This window comes from Rhodnius prolixus, unplaced genomic scaffold (genome assembly GCF_049639745.1).
Source record: "Rhodnius prolixus isolate KJV_2025 unplaced genomic scaffold, Rpr scaffold_4, whole genome shotgun sequence".
Lineage (NCBI taxonomy): Eukaryota > Metazoa > Arthropoda > Insecta > Hemiptera > Reduviidae > Rhodnius > Rhodnius prolixus.
The window spans coordinates 27,263,364-27,278,980 of NW_027411614.1; the positions used below are offsets into that span (position 1 = coordinate 27,263,364).

Consider the following 15,617-nt stretch of genomic DNA (forward strand, 5'->3'; position numbering starts at 1 on the left):
TCTGCTCTTACACTTGTTAAGAGGAAGTATAGCAATCGTTTCAAATTATCGAGACGTGAACCGATTTTCACGAATGAAGTGTCATTCGAATCGAAATTTTGTTCAGACTTGTATTTTAAAAGTCTCGACGCTATGCCTCATAAGGAGGGGAGTTTGCCCCACCCAAATAATAGACAAAAAGAAAAATCTATCCAAAAGGTACAAAAATCTCCTTAACAAAAACTTAGTTTAAAATGTTAAGTATAAGGGTTGATTAAACGCCAAAATGCACACAAATCAGCATTATGAATGAACTGGCCAGCATAAGGGTCTGTGACATCTAATAAATTCTAAAAAATTTAATAAAAAATTAATGCAGTAAAATTACTTAAATAATATCAATGAAGTAGGAATGAAATGTTGGTTACCTGCTGATTTGTGTGCATTTTGGCGTTTAATCAACCCTTATACTTAACATTTTAAACTGTAAGTTTTTGTTAAGGAGATTTAGGTTAGATTTGCCTAAATAACAGTGTTTGATTCCTTCGTTCAACAGAACTTGCACGGTTGTAGCGAACATGACTAGATCCAGGAAGATACATCTGGGGCAGATTATTTGAAATCATGCCAACAGCAGATGTACACGTTCTCCCAGAACACGGTGGCAAGGATGGAAGACCGTCTGAGAATCAGGCAATATTCCCAGCAATAGACGACCACTCTGATCTAATTTTCCATTAATGTCCCCTCATCTACCTATTGCAGATCACTTTCTACCTAGATTAGAAAGTAGGACGGTACCTATGACCCACGGCACCGCAGCCACAAGAAGCTTATTGTGCCTTCCATTTTTTGAGCCTAACAGTTGAAACCTCCCTTTCTAAAAAGGTTGAAGACTTTCCCTACCTGTTCCTTCTGCGCTAAAATCTCCTTTGGCCTCAAAGTTCCAAAGATATAGCGCAGCAGCTCGATTGCAACGCAATCCCGACACAATCTGCACAACGGTTTCAAGCTGATAACCCTACCTTGTACAGGTGCCCCTTGAATAGGCCTGTAACCAGAGTAATCTGAATTCTGCCCAAACTTTCTACTTAAATACTCCAACTATTTTCGCTTACTACAATTCTTTGTTATAACTAATACATTATTTTAAACTCTCTATTTTAAAATATTTAATTCTTACAAAAATTATCCAGTATGTAAAAGTGTAAATTACACTGAAATAATACAACGTACCCTAATCCTCTTCAGAATGCCCTAAATCGATTTTTTTAAAGAAAAATTATTCAGATTAAATTTGTAGATATGTGTCAAGTAGTACATTCTATATTTAAAGAAAAAAACCTGAAGAGTTGAGATTAACTTCTGAGTAAAAGATCATGTCACATGTTCCAAATAGATTTTATAACGGAAATAAAGATTTTGAGGTCTTCCGAAAATAAAAAAAAAGTTCAATAGTGCACAGAGTGTGGTTAACAGATTATTTCGAAAAGCAGAAGCACGAGAAAACTCAAATTAAATATTATCGGCCGCTTTAGATATTGGTATAAATAAAATTGAATTGATGAAAGTACACATTACTTTACAGAATACAGTCAGACCGCTCCTGAGTTACGCTTATCCTGTATGAAAGGACGATACACAGTAAATCTTCAATGAAATAAAGAGCTATTGATAGCCTATAAACGGAATTAATAGATCCACGAAGAGCTAGATGTATCCACAATATACAACTATGGGAAAGGACAACATATTTCTTTGTTTTTTTTTTGCAGAGGCTACACAACTCCTCCTACATATCGACACAGCTAAAACCCAAACCACCTTCACAGGACGTACTTCCAAACTTAAGAAACTAGCCAGAAATAATTTTTAGTGAACCTTTTGTGTATTAGTTGGATTTCATTATACTTGTAATATGCATTATAATATTTCTTCTCAAATTGTTTACTCTTAACTGATATATTTTATTATTACAAGTTGTTGATATTTATCCGTCGCAAGAACTTTTTGAAAATTAAATTCGTTGAAAAATTTAGTAACTTTCAGTTCAACAAGGGTACAAAAAGGTACGGTATAGTCCCAGGCAAAAATGAGGCATATGATAAGGCAAGTCTTACTCTTAGATACTGGGACATGGTATTGCCGTTATGGGGATGATTCTAGATTATTCTCTTGATTTTAGGTTATTTAAACAAAATTCCATTTAGCTATATCTCCTCAAAACAGGGTGTTTCCTCATGCAGCCGCTAACTATCTCTCTCTCTCTCTCTCTTTCGGGCAATGAACATTGAATTTCAGTATCTAAAATCTTTTGAAACTTGTCTCCTAGAAAATAGTCACCTCCTCACAATGGAGGAAGAGATCACTTATTACATCTCAAAGGCCAAATATTGTTGGAATTATCTACTGTACATAACTCGCTAAATATTATAATTTTTTTTTAAATGAATCTTTGCAGTTCATCACCTTAGGCGCTTGCATTATTGGTTAGCCACCTCTTCAGTGATCATGTCCTACCTGAAACGATTTTTTTATATACTGTAACAAATCCCTAATGGTCGCGGTGACGAGGGGTTTGGCTCTCTCGACATTCCCCGCTACAAAAATTCTATTGTACTTAATACTTAATAAAATTCTATTCTACTATAGGCATTAAGTTAAAAATTACATATAAAATAATGGAGGGAAATATAATTTCCCACTGGGAACAAAAGTAAGAAAAATTAATCATCAGATTTTATTAATGAAAGGAATTTCTTTAAAGAAATAATAAAACTAAAAATTTTATGTATTTATATCACTACATACATAACTTATTTAATTACAAATCATATTACATTGTCCTATTTTCTTTTATATTAATGATAAAATAAAAATCATTAAAACATGAATGAGAAAAATGAAAGGCAAATGAGGGGATTCCTGATGTTTTTGGCATTTCAGGGTCAGAAAGGAAATGATGCCGAATTTCCACAGTATAATGTGTATAAATATCTTTATACAAATTATACTGTTTAAAAAAATGGCAAAAAAATAAAATAAAACAAAACATTTAATGCATTTTTTGCACCAAATTAGGGCCACCAGTCCAAAAATTGGCAGGTGGGATACCTGAAAAATAAATAACATGGTTAATAAATTGTAAAGGGCAGTTTGTTTATAAGTTCAAAATATTCAAACTTATCGTTCAAAAATTTTAAATAGGTTCCAAAGTTAAAATTCTTTCCCCAGAAAGGGCTAAAAACTCGAATCTTAAGCAATAAATTTCGAATTAACGGTGATGATATTCACTATTTTTAAAATAATAAAATTTTCTATTACTGAAAAGTATTACTAAGTCACCATTTTATGGAAGAAAGCGGAATCAATTTAAAAGAGGAAAGTTAAGATATTAGGTTAGAAAATTGAACAGTTTAAGATAAAACGAAAAAGGCTGATGGAGAAAATTATTCCTTTTAATTTCCGGATTGTCTACAGTAGTAGATCTATTGACCAAGTTCTTCTCAGCCTTCAAACTTGATTATCGGATAATATAGATTGGTAAAAGGGTTTCCAATAGGAAATGAAAGTTATTAAACAATGAGTAGACAGTTCTCTGTTATTTTAATGTGATAAATAAACTAAGTAAATGTTTTTAATTCTGAATACAAAATCGAGAAAATTCAACCGTAGATTATTGCATGTCTTCCACTTTATTTAAGCTATTATATCACTTGAGGCCATGGTTAAAGTTGATCAGTGTGTAATTGTTACGTTTAAATATATCATCCGAAAAGTCTTTTGTTTGGCTACTTACGCGAAAGAGAACCACATTATTATCCAAACCAAATAGTTTTGGGAAGAAGCAGGTATCAACTAGTAAATCAAATTAGATTTCTAGGATTGCAGATTGATAGGAATTTAATGAAGAGAAAGGAAATAAACTAAATATTCTCTGCATGGTAACTTATAATAATAGCGGTGCTGATCCAAAGAAAGCACTGCTACTTTATTTCTCGAGTATCAGAACAATAGTAGATTAAGGCTGCATGTACTTCGGGCAAGTTAGCAAAAGTACCTTACGATCGCTCGAAGTGCTTCAAAGTAAATCTACCAGACATAGGTTATCTAAATTCTACGCCTGTAGTAGCAATTGAATGAAAACGGCGAACTACTCCTTACATATAAGAGTCAGATGCTCACTAACTAGTTCATGCTTATATTAATGATGAATTAATTAAAGTGGCCTAAGGTCTCATACAATCTGATGCCGAAGATAGGAACAGATGGAGAAGTTAACTTGAGAGGACCTACGTAACACAGAATAGCTTTTTGGAAAAGAAAGTTACATGTTATAAGTGAAAAAGAACTATTCCATAAATGAACATTGACTATTTAGAATAGTAGTAACCCTCTAGAATTAGATAATAACTAATAATCACTATTAAAAATAAAAATAGTAAGCGATCATCAGTCAGAAATTAGAAAACTACACATTTGTACAGCATTTTCCAGATCAGATAGCCCGTTGGACAAAGTAAATTACCATTTCTTCTGGGATCCTGGCGCCCCAACATTAGCTCATCACATTTCCAAGCGCATTCCTCAAATGCTCAAAACCAACTCGTATGTCGGCATCAAAAAAGATTTTAAATTAAAACCATATGAAATTAATTTTCTTCAAGTGTTGTTTCTCTTAAATAATTATAGATAAGTAGATGGTTTGTTATTCCTTCGTACTAAAGGGGCTTAAAGTTAAAAAAAAAACAATACAGAAGTCAGCCAAGATCCACTTAAACTTGAAAGCAGCAACTTCATAGTCTCTTGAAATACAGGAAATGGAAGAATATTTCAAATAAAAGTGATTGCGATAGTACACTAAATTTACCGATAAAAATAAGTGCTTTTTTAAGGAAAATTGTCAATACTGACAATTCCCTTCTATAAGACACAATTTCGATTGGTGAATTTTAGTCAGACTCTTAGATTGAAAGTCGCAATAGCCTCTAAAGGAATAGCAAGTTTAAGCCTGCTGTTATTTTTCTATGTGGACGTATTCTGTTCACTTATTTGCTGTTATCGAAGTTTCAAGTTTAAGAGAGTCAAATAAGTATTTCAAAACCACTTTTAGATAGATTCTTCAAACAATTTGTCAAAAGATTTTTGTAAGATTTACTGGAGTCACATTCTTAGGTGTTTTATTAAGTTGTTACAGTTTGTTATTAAGCAGCCTTCTATACTATAATTAAAATGTTTTCTGAAAAGAATGGTACGATATTATCAGTAAGTACTCCTTCAAACCAAAGCACTAGCATGCATGCATCATACAAGATTATCCAACTACCCTCTGTTGCTCAAGGCATACAGTATAGAACTATTTGAGTTGTCACAATTAATCTCTTTTTTTAATAGGTAAAATTGATTTACCCGAAGCCTTGCAGCAGACTGACAGAAAGTGAAAGAAACGGATCCTATATTTGACGATGGCGTAAGAGATATTAGGCTCGCCGGAACCAGAGTTCATATCTCTAAGGCGTTTAATGGGTAAATCCTTCGACCTGGTAAAGGGCCAGGCTACACCTTCTAAGCCCTCAGATGGAAGGTGAAATAAACCTCTTTGGAAAGAACAGAAAAAACTAAAAGTGCCTTACGGAAAAGGACTCGCCCTATATCTCGATAAATAATAATGAGTAAATATAAAATGTTTTAAAGTTTCCGACTTATTTAATTTTTTACCCTAAATTAGTTCTGATTTTTTTTTTCAAAATATCGAAAAATAAATGTGATCATTATAAGATTATTAGGGAACTGATTAGCTCAGAGCACCGCTCCCTAGCGAAGATTACATGTTCGATTCCTGCAGCCCATCTTATTTTTTAAATTTTGTTAATTTTTATTATTTTTTTTTTCTAAAACCTATCCATTGATAGTATTTTCTGTAACGACAGAGACGACAGTACGCCGAAATAGGGTCCGGGTACCAATGTCCTCAGATATTAGCCCCTCCTGAATAAATTAAAAAGAGAAGTTTACTGCGCAGTACCTGTTTGTGAAGTTAATCCTTTCTTCTGCGTTTATCTTCCCTTCTAGGATCTGGCGCACTTCTTTTAGAACCTCCTCCACCACCTTGTCCAGTGCCAGATGTTGCACCTCTCTTTGCTTGTGTCAAGAACTGGTCCAAACCAAATGGATCTTCCTCCTCTTTTTCAAACTGTACAGGTCCAGATCGTCCTGCTCCACCTCTATCTGTACCGCTGAATTCTTTATCAGGTACAAACCTAAGGCAAAAGCGATAATATTATGTCTAGGATAACAATCAAAAGTAAACTTCTAAATCAAACAAATTAAAATTAGGTTTTAGATTTGCTTTTTTACATTACATACAAAAAAACAGCTAAATAAGTATATAAATCTAAAGAATTAATCATTTACAGCATGCTTTTTCTGGAACATTCTGTCCGATTTTGGATTCTCATGTCTGAAAACGCCAAATACTTAGTATCATGTATGAACTTAAATGCGAAAACGGACTATGGCGAGTGAGAAAGAATCAAGAGTTTTGGAAACTGTAATAATAAAAGTAGACTCCGATGATAAGTCCCTTGGAGGGGATGCCGGCAAACAGGCTAACGCATCGACTTATACGTAGGAAACCTACAAGTATAAGAAAGTCTAGAAAAAGATAGCTTGATGACGTGGAAGATGAACTGAGAGAGAAGGGTGTTAGGAGGTGGTGATAGAGAGCATTAGACCGAAATGATAGGAATTCTCTGATTAGGGGAGGGCTGTAACGCCATCTTTATCATTCTCATACTCATAAGTAAACTTGATGTACGTGGGTAAAGTTGGTTCATTCAATTCAAGTTTGACTGTCATTTGGCAATATAAGCAAAGAGAAATACCTCAATGGAACCCAGTAAGCTAACCACTGAGCTAATCCCTTCCCTTCTTGAAAATACTTGGAGAGGGAAAAAAGCGATGCAAATAATAAAATGAGAGCTTACTTCTTTCTTTAATGCGCTAGATGACAAGGAGCTAGGGCTGAGTTAGGTTCTTAGAGGAAAGGAAAGTAAGCGACTTTTAGAAGCAAGGGCGGGGAAAGCGTCTAAGGCACCTTCACAATATATAAAGAGAGACATCGAGTAGAAATAAATATGTTGTCAGAAAAAGAATAACTACAAGACAGTGTCGAATTAGCGAGAAAAGCCTTTGGAGCAGAACAAAATACATCAGAAGACAAAATATCGGAAGAATTTTTTTTTAATTTTCAACTGTTTTGCTCTCTTACTAAAATTTGGTAATTTCCGTGCAAGCGTTAGTAGAAACTTTACCTGTTAGTTTTAACGATTCGATCTAGATCATCACCATATACATCTTTATCAATATTGCGGGATGGTCTATAGACATGGTTAGCAATAGAATTTGCTTCTCTCCATGGTCTGTCATACACATTGTAGGAATCTTCTTCACCAAATCCAGAATCCATGCCCTTAGTAGTGTTAAACAGCCGTTGATCAAAAGCAGCTTCACCTGTCAAAGTTTGAGATTTGGCTGGAAGTCCCAAAGCTATCTGTTCACTTATGTCTCTTTCCCGTTCACGTTCAAGTTTAGATCTAAAAACATTGCCAATAAAAGAATTCTTTAAGGCATTGAGTGGTAAAATGTAAATTATTATATGAATTTGACGGCTAATCATCGAACGTTACTATCATTATTAAAGTTTAAAATACAATTTTATCGTGTTCAATTAAAATAAAGTAAAATGTAAAGTAATTAAGAAACCGCTCTGCATAGATTTTTATAAATTCTTTAGAACAAATAAAATTAAAAAGTAACTTAAGAAAACTTTGTTTAATTTCAAGCATTAATCTTCAAGTATCAATCTTCATTAAAAGTTACAGATGTGTTAAACGAAAAATAGTAACTTTGATTGTTTTTAGAAAAACGAGAATGATACTTTAAAAACTTGTTTCAACTGGTAGAAAAGGGCAAGGGGTCAGCATGTTCCTGGCATTTAACATAACTTTAGATTTTGGAAAAATGAGACTTTCAGCAATACCTCACTTATCTAACTGAAATTATTTAAAATAAGCGATTTTGAAATTATAAGTAACTTTCCTCGGCAAAATACACAATAAAGTACTTTTAAAGAATAAAAGTTAAAAACAGATACCTCTTTTCAGGAGCCGCTCTGGCAATGTTTCGCTCCCTAACTCTGTCTTTGTGTCTTTCAAATCTTAATTGATCTCTTTCCCTTGCTTCATCGTCTTTGTCTGCATTAAAAAACAAAGAATATATTTTTAATTTAATTTGTATTTAAGCACCGTAATAGCCCTTAATAATAAAATATTCTTTCAGGTTTTTTTTTCTTTTATTAAAAGAAAATTTTATATAAATTGTTCATTATTTTTTGGTCAATTATTATTATTATTATTTTGTTGAGCTTGCGACCTAGGGACTAGGTCATATTTAGGGCTGTGGAACATCAGAACAACATATGTTGTTTAGATATGCAAGCTCAGCAAAATAAAAATATTGTAACGAAGTTGACCTGGGCGGAGAAGAAAGGCCTAGATTGTTCTAGAGGTTGAACGACCAAAGTCAGTAACAGGCCGCCACTGCATAAACAAAAGGGGCGGTATCTACTTGTGGCAGAAAAGAAAGGCCTAGATTGTTCTAGGGGTTAAGCGACTAAAGCCGGTAACAGGCCACCACTGTGTAGACAAAAGGGCCGGTCTATACCTGAACTAGAAAGGAAAGGGCTAGATTGTTCAAGGAGTTAGTGACCTGTGTAAAAGCCAGCTAAGAGAAAGGCCTCAGTTGGGGTGGTGGCATATGTGTTTTCCCAGCCAGTGATTGACAGGTAGGAGCGAGACAGAGAGTAGGAGGAGGGCGGCCCCAGCTGAGGTGGTGGCAGTATGTTTTCTCCAGCCAATGAACGTCAGGAGGGCGTGGAAACTTATGCTCAGAGAGTTGGAGGAGGGCAGTCCCAGTTGGAGGGAGGCACGCAGTTAAAAGGAGGCAGACACAGCTGGAGAAGTCAGTTTTCAAGAGTTTTTAAGCAAGTTTTAAGGAGTTATTAGAGTTTATAGTTTTAATCAGTTAGTTTTGAGTGAGTCTTTGAGAGACAGTTTTGGGAGACACTTTGGAAGTGATAGTTTTGAGAGAGTCAGTGTTGCGGAGTGCTTCAGTGGTAGCTAGTTGGGCAATTAGTCAGTTGATGAGTAGAGCTGTGTTAGTGTAGCTGAGACTAGTGCAATTCGGTGCAGTGCAGACCAGTGGTCAGTCGGGGAACAGTTTTGTGGCGTTACGAAGTGAGTAAGTAACAGTAAACTGTTGTGACTGTTGTAAATGGTGACTGTAATGAATAGCGTTAGTTGCTTGTAAATGTTAATGTGAGTAATGTTAACGTGTTAATAAATCAGGTTATTACTTACAACTTTAGCGAGTTTTATTATTTAATCAAACCCACATATTAATAAAATAACTAGTGGCAGGCACTAGTTGTGTAAGTAAAGTTTTTTTTTTTAGAAAAACTTTACAATATAAAAAATGACTGAAATGGATTGTTCTTTCTTCCTTAATTATACAAATTGATTGTCATTACATTCTTACATACGAGTCTTTTCTCTTCTGAAATTTGAATATTTTATCCCTTCTACCCAAATCGATATGGTCTGAGGCAGTTGAATCTGCAGTTACTTTTTTACATCCCATGCCACTTTCAAGACGACCATTAAGACAATTAGTTTCAAAATTTTTGCAAATAGTAGTTTATTCTTTCAGCTAGAGAAAACTAGTGTTTCCATCAGTTTTTATTAATTTATTTTGATGTTAAATGGTATTCAATGTATAAACTATTATATTGCAAAAAACTAACCATGAACAGGTGCAGTTCTAATTCCAGCCCTTTCTTCCCTAGCCTTCTGGGCCAATTGACGCAGATGTTCTTCTTTCTTTTCCTTCTCTTTTTGGGCTAATTTCTTTTCTAATTGAGCTCTCATTTCTACAGCTTCACGAGCCTAAATTCAAAAAAGTGTAATACGATAAGAAGTACTGAAGCGAAAAAAGTACTTTAGGTGGAAAAAATTTTAGCTCTCTAATAAAGCCCTCTAATTCCTCTTCAAAAAACTTCATACAAAGAATTCAAATTCAAACTTCTATCAAATCCCTCATCTAAGTACTACGAAAATAAACAAATAATTACCTTTCTGTCAGCAATATACAACGCTTCAGCCAATTTAGCAAAATTTTCATTTATATGAACTTGCTGCAGTCCTCTACCGTCCGCAGCCAACCTTTTATCTAACGGAATTGTGTAACCCTAGAAAGAATTATTTGCACTGTTTAAAAAAAATGATATTACTAGTTTGCTTTATAACCTTACTGATCTCTTATTGACAATGATAACAGAAACTGCACTAGCAGAAAGTATTTCCAGAGATAAAGCCCAAGTTTCTTGATTGATGTTTGTTAAAATGAAGACAAGTTGTTTCACTTTTTTGTATATTATTGTATTATTTTATTGTACATTGAAGAACTAAAGCCCTACAACTCACTTATACGATATACACTTTGAGTTTATATTTTGCATAAATGCCAAATAAATAAAATCTTTATTAATAATTAATTGGATTTAATATTTAAAAATGATATCTTCTTTTTCAGAAGATAAAAATTTCATGGGTTTTTATTGCATTAAATCATGTATTAGAAAGTAAATCACAAAATTAACAGGATGCAACAAGCAGCCAGTTTCATAAAAAACTAATGCGTTTAACTCAGATTACTCAAAAATTTGCAAGATCGTACAATTAATTACCAACTAACATACGTCAATCACCCTAAAATGCGGCATAACTGAAAGGACTTAAATATATTAGCATTATAAGATTACCTTTGCATTTTTCCAATTTGAAATACAAGGCGGAATCTTCCATTCCTTCTGTTCTTTAACTGTTACCTGTAATATAAATTAAACAACTAGTAAGAAAAAATTAAAAAAGGTAAGAGAAGGAATTAGTATGCTGATAATGTGCAGGGGCAAAATGCAGAGGTGTTCATGTTTACATTTGAATTAACAGTCTGCAACTTTCTCTACAATTATGTTTACTTTTTGTTTTATTTTTCCTTAAGCGTATTTAAACTAATAAATGTAAGTAATAGCTGAACTCTTGCGATAAAAATTGCAATTTTGGAAGTAAATAAATAATTTGAATTTGGAAAAACAATTTTCTAGAGAGAACTCTAATTCCCCTCTTCCTAAAAACCTCCCAATTTTTTTTTCTTAAGTTTTTAATATAAAAATGATTAAATAAAATAAATATATATCCATATATAGTAATACCTATTACAGATTTCTATTAAAACCTTTTATTACGGAAGTTGAAACAAAACACAGATTTATGAGAACAATTTTCGTAATCAGTTGATTTATTATCATTGAAGATTTACTCAATCCGCTCTTGAAACATAACCTAAAAATTTTGATTCATTGGTGTAATTAAATAATGACTAATTATTTTGGTCGAAAAGTCCTTCTTTATTCATAACAAATTACGCTCCAAAATAATTCGAAACTGATCTATGAAAATAAATAAAAGAAGCCGTTACTTGTAAGTTTCTCTGAATAAGAGAAACTTTTTAGTCATTAAACTAACAAAGGCGGGGTATAGTTAATTGAAAAACAAATGCATTATTAAGATGCCTAATTTAAAAAGGATCAGTGACCTTGACAGTATAGGTTACAAAGTTGAAGATAACAGTTACTGAATTCAGCAGATTGATTTAACTATTGGAAACTACTTACCTTCCTTGTTGGAGAATGAAGAACAGGTGCTGGTGGAGATGGCGGGCCTCGTGGAATTTTTTTATTTATTCTAAAAATAATTGTATAAAATGAAATACATATTTATTAAATCACTGTGGATAATTAATAAACAATACGATCTAACTTGAATTTAGGAGGTTCTAGAGGATCTTTTTGAGCTTCAACCATTCTTATAACCCTCTGTTTAGCGCCTGAGTTAAATGACGATCCTTGCTGAGCTGGTGTATAACGTATAAATTGAGCTGGTCCCTAAAAATTAAAGCCTAATTTAAGAATTTTAAAGATAACTTATACTGAAGGGTGGCAGTAAAGTCCAATCAACATCATAAATTATAATGAGCACCATTTGTATAATAATAGAGTAAAGATTTGTAAATTTTAACTTACTGTTTTTTCAGCGCATCGTACTGGCATTGCAGAGGCAATTTTACTACTAGTGAGTTTTTCAAGAGCTTGTCTTGTCCTCTCTGTTGTCTCCTGAATGGCTTCTTCATCTGGTTTTTCTAAACTTGGATCATTCTCGGCTTTCACTTCCGCAGGAAGTAAATCAGTTAGTTTGGAATAAATAATCTAAACAGAAAGTAACTATAAATAGCCACTTTGTGGTAGTGAAAATAAGTTTAAAGTAACATATCAAAGAACTAAGGAGAGAAAGTATAACTCATTTTTTAGAGTCTTATTGACCCAACAAGCTAACAGAATAAATCTTACTCCTCACACACACATAAATCCGGACCGAACAGAATTGATCCGCAAATATAAGTTAAAAACACAAGTTAGTTCAATAGGCTCACGCACTTGTATAACAAAGATGACCACCCCCAATGTGTACGATTCATACAGGACCAAGACTATAGCTTCTTCTTTTCCCTATTCTAAACTTTCCTTTACATAATTAAACAAAAATAATAATGACCAGCTAGATTCTTTAATCCGCATAAGAAACAGTGTGAGTTCAGTTCTCGAATAGGTCCTGCTGGCTATTTAAGTAGCGAATTCTTATAGATACTTTTTTCCGAAAATGTCTTCAAATTTCTGTAAACTTCATCTTTAATCAAAAGTTTTTTAAAAAATTATTTCAGGAATAATCCGTTTTGAGCATTTTAAGGGAGTTAAAATATTTCTGTAAGTCAACAACCTGAGAATCGTGGCAAAAGAAAAGTGTTGTGTTCAAACTAGATTTGGTGGAAACAAATGATGCTTTATATTTACCTATTATTTTTAAACATGTTAATTCATAATAATTTACCTCCGTCTACCAGAGGTCAATACGAAGAAAGAATTAGTAATTGAACTGACGCACAAAAACTAATATCTTGTAGAAAATAAAGAAAAGGATGAATATGGAAAGGTAGATCAAGTAGAAGCAAAATTATAAAAACTGTAAAAATACTGTACAATTCATTTATTAAAATTTGACGAACAAAACTGAGCTTGTAAAAAATCCAACTTCAGAAAATTGTGTCTAATGAGAAAATACATCAGTTACGGTTTTGAAAGATAGTTTTATTTTAAGGTTGCTAAATGAGAATTAACGATTTCACGAAGGTTTAGACAACCTCTAAGAAAACTTCCTGTTTTATTCTATACAGAGATTACTCAAAGAGTAATCAAGGCATATCTTAGTCAATCCATGAATTGAAGTTTAAATACAATAACTCGTATTAAATATAGAAACAAGGAAAAAGTCTAGCCAATCGGTTAGCGTACTGGATTTCCATGCTGAGATCCTGAGTTTGAATCCAGCTGCTTGGACTTAGTTTTTTTTCTTTGCTTGTTACAGCTCACTGTCCGACGATGAACAGTGTTGTCTGTAATGAGAGAAGACTATCTGTGGCCAGTAAAACCTCCTGCTAGAAAAAAACCTCCGAGCGCTTAAGATCGCAGATGTACAACACGTCTTAAATTGAAAAAATAAAAAAGAAGAATAATAATTGAAACTAAAATTCTTCAGAGAAATCAAACATGTTGTGTATTAGATTTAGACCCTCAAAAGAATAGCATAATGGAATTTCCTTTAGTGAGGACACTGCGGATATTCCCAGTCTAACAGCATATCCTATTCCTTGGTTCCACATTTTCACAGTACATATCATTCCGTCACAATCAGAGGATCGAATTGTGTTTCTGAAGAGCTCACTGTAAAAGTACATTACGCAAAAATTGAAATTTTTTAAATACGTTCCTCTGGTTCTGACAAAACGATATAAGGTGTGCTGAAAGTTAGTAGTTTCCTGATTTCTGCAAACTCAAGTCAAGCTATCACGCACAATTCACATAATGCAAGCTCTAAGATACCATATTTTAAGAATAAGTGCCTGCGTAATCTACAATAAATCCAAGTTCAGAGGACTCAGTTTAACTGCCACTCTATTTTAATAGACACAAAAGGCACAATTCTTAAGGAAAGAAGATAGTGGAAAATCAGTTTGAGAAGTTTTGAAATGGAATTTTTAATGGATAAGTTGAGGATAAAAAATGTTTTTTTATTATAAACATAAACTTATTATACACATTTAATGTTTGTTACCTTATCTTTAGAATGCCCTTGTCTTGCTAAGACATCATATTTAATTTTTCCCTGAGCATCTAATTGTACAGCCAAAGCATTTGAAGATGATTCTTTTTTCTCTAGCCCCATATTGAGGGGGTGCTGGGCCATTGGAATCTCTGGAAAAGCCCCCCCATCTCCAAAGTCCTGAATTAGAAAAACACATTTTTGTATGAAATTATAAATTTTTTTTTTTACATATATTTAATCTAGAATAGACTTTCAAACCATCTCTTCCGCAATTAAGAGACCATTAGAACTCCTTAAGTAGTTATTCAATTTCAACAAAATGACTGTGTGCGAATTACTGAAGAAATTTCTGAAAAGAGAATTTTGCTCCGGAATAATTAATTTCAAGCTATAGAATGTTTTTCGTTGTATCACTTCATTTTGAAGTTCACACTTATGAGGTAAATAATTAAAGCTCAATTTAATGAGCGAAGCATCAAATTTATAAACACATAATTTACAGAGTCTTAACAAAACATATTTACATGTTCGTGCACATACTTAATTAAAATTATTGCGCTATATTTTTATAAATAATTTTTTTTTTTATAGAACCTTTATGAGTTTAAGAATATATACTTATACATGCCTCTTGCTTTCGTGGTACCCATCCTCGGCGCTGACCGTAAGGTGGTGCCGCAGGACTTGTGGAAACTAATGCCGAAGGAGGTGGAGGCCACTGCCTCCCATCTTCATCTCTATCCCATACTGGTTGGGTCGGAGCTGGTAACAACCTACAAATAAGCGAATACAATTTTGTGAACTTAGCAAAAATGGTTTTGCTTAATATGCATATAGGTTTTTCGTAAACCTTTATTACTGGGTACATCGAAACTTACGAAGAAAGTGACATTGCGGGAATTGGAAATCCGGAATTATTGTGCAAGCAGAATTTCTCAAACTAAATAGACAACTAACACAGTACCATACGAATCGGAGCCATTTTGAACCTACATTCTGCATAGACAAATTGACATGGTTACTGATTCGAATGTAGCAGTGTAACCAACTAAAATAGTTACAAAATGTGTTGAAGTTCATCTAACAAATGCTTGGAATTTTTTAGAACCAATAGCGCAATCAAATTGGTTTTTATCACGAAGTGATAAATTTAATTTTCTCAGCATGTAACAAATATTAAAAATTTGAAATGCAAAAATTTAGTTAAAAAATACATATTTTTTTGAACCACATATCATAGCTAGTTTAGAAACAAGTGCTGTTTAATGTTCATAATAAATTACTTGACAGAAATCTATCTTTTGA

The 15,617-nt window shown here is 33.2% G+C and overlaps 1 protein-coding gene across 1 annotated transcript; it reads right to left on the reverse strand.

Moving 5' to 3' along the window:
- Window positions 1-2,752: 2,752 nt before the first annotated feature.
- Window positions 2,753-15,349, reverse strand: Bx42 (Puff-specific protein Bx42). The gene is made up of 13 exons (XM_074131517.1): window positions 15,191-15,349; window positions 14,941-15,085; window positions 14,322-14,489; window positions 12,179-12,361; window positions 11,916-12,040; window positions 11,771-11,840; window positions 10,859-10,924; window positions 10,169-10,285; window positions 9,842-9,983; window positions 8,135-8,234; window positions 7,293-7,574; window positions 6,005-6,239; window positions 2,753-3,093 (listed from the first exon to the last, which is right to left on the reverse strand). Exons 1-12 carry the CDS (start codon window positions 15,202-15,204, stop codon window positions 6,017-6,019), a joined length of 1,635 nt encoding a protein of 544 aa, XP_073987618.1. The 5' UTR covers window positions 15,205-15,349; the 3' UTR covers window positions 2,753-3,093; window positions 6,005-6,016.
- Window positions 15,350-15,617: the final 268 nt, after the last annotated feature.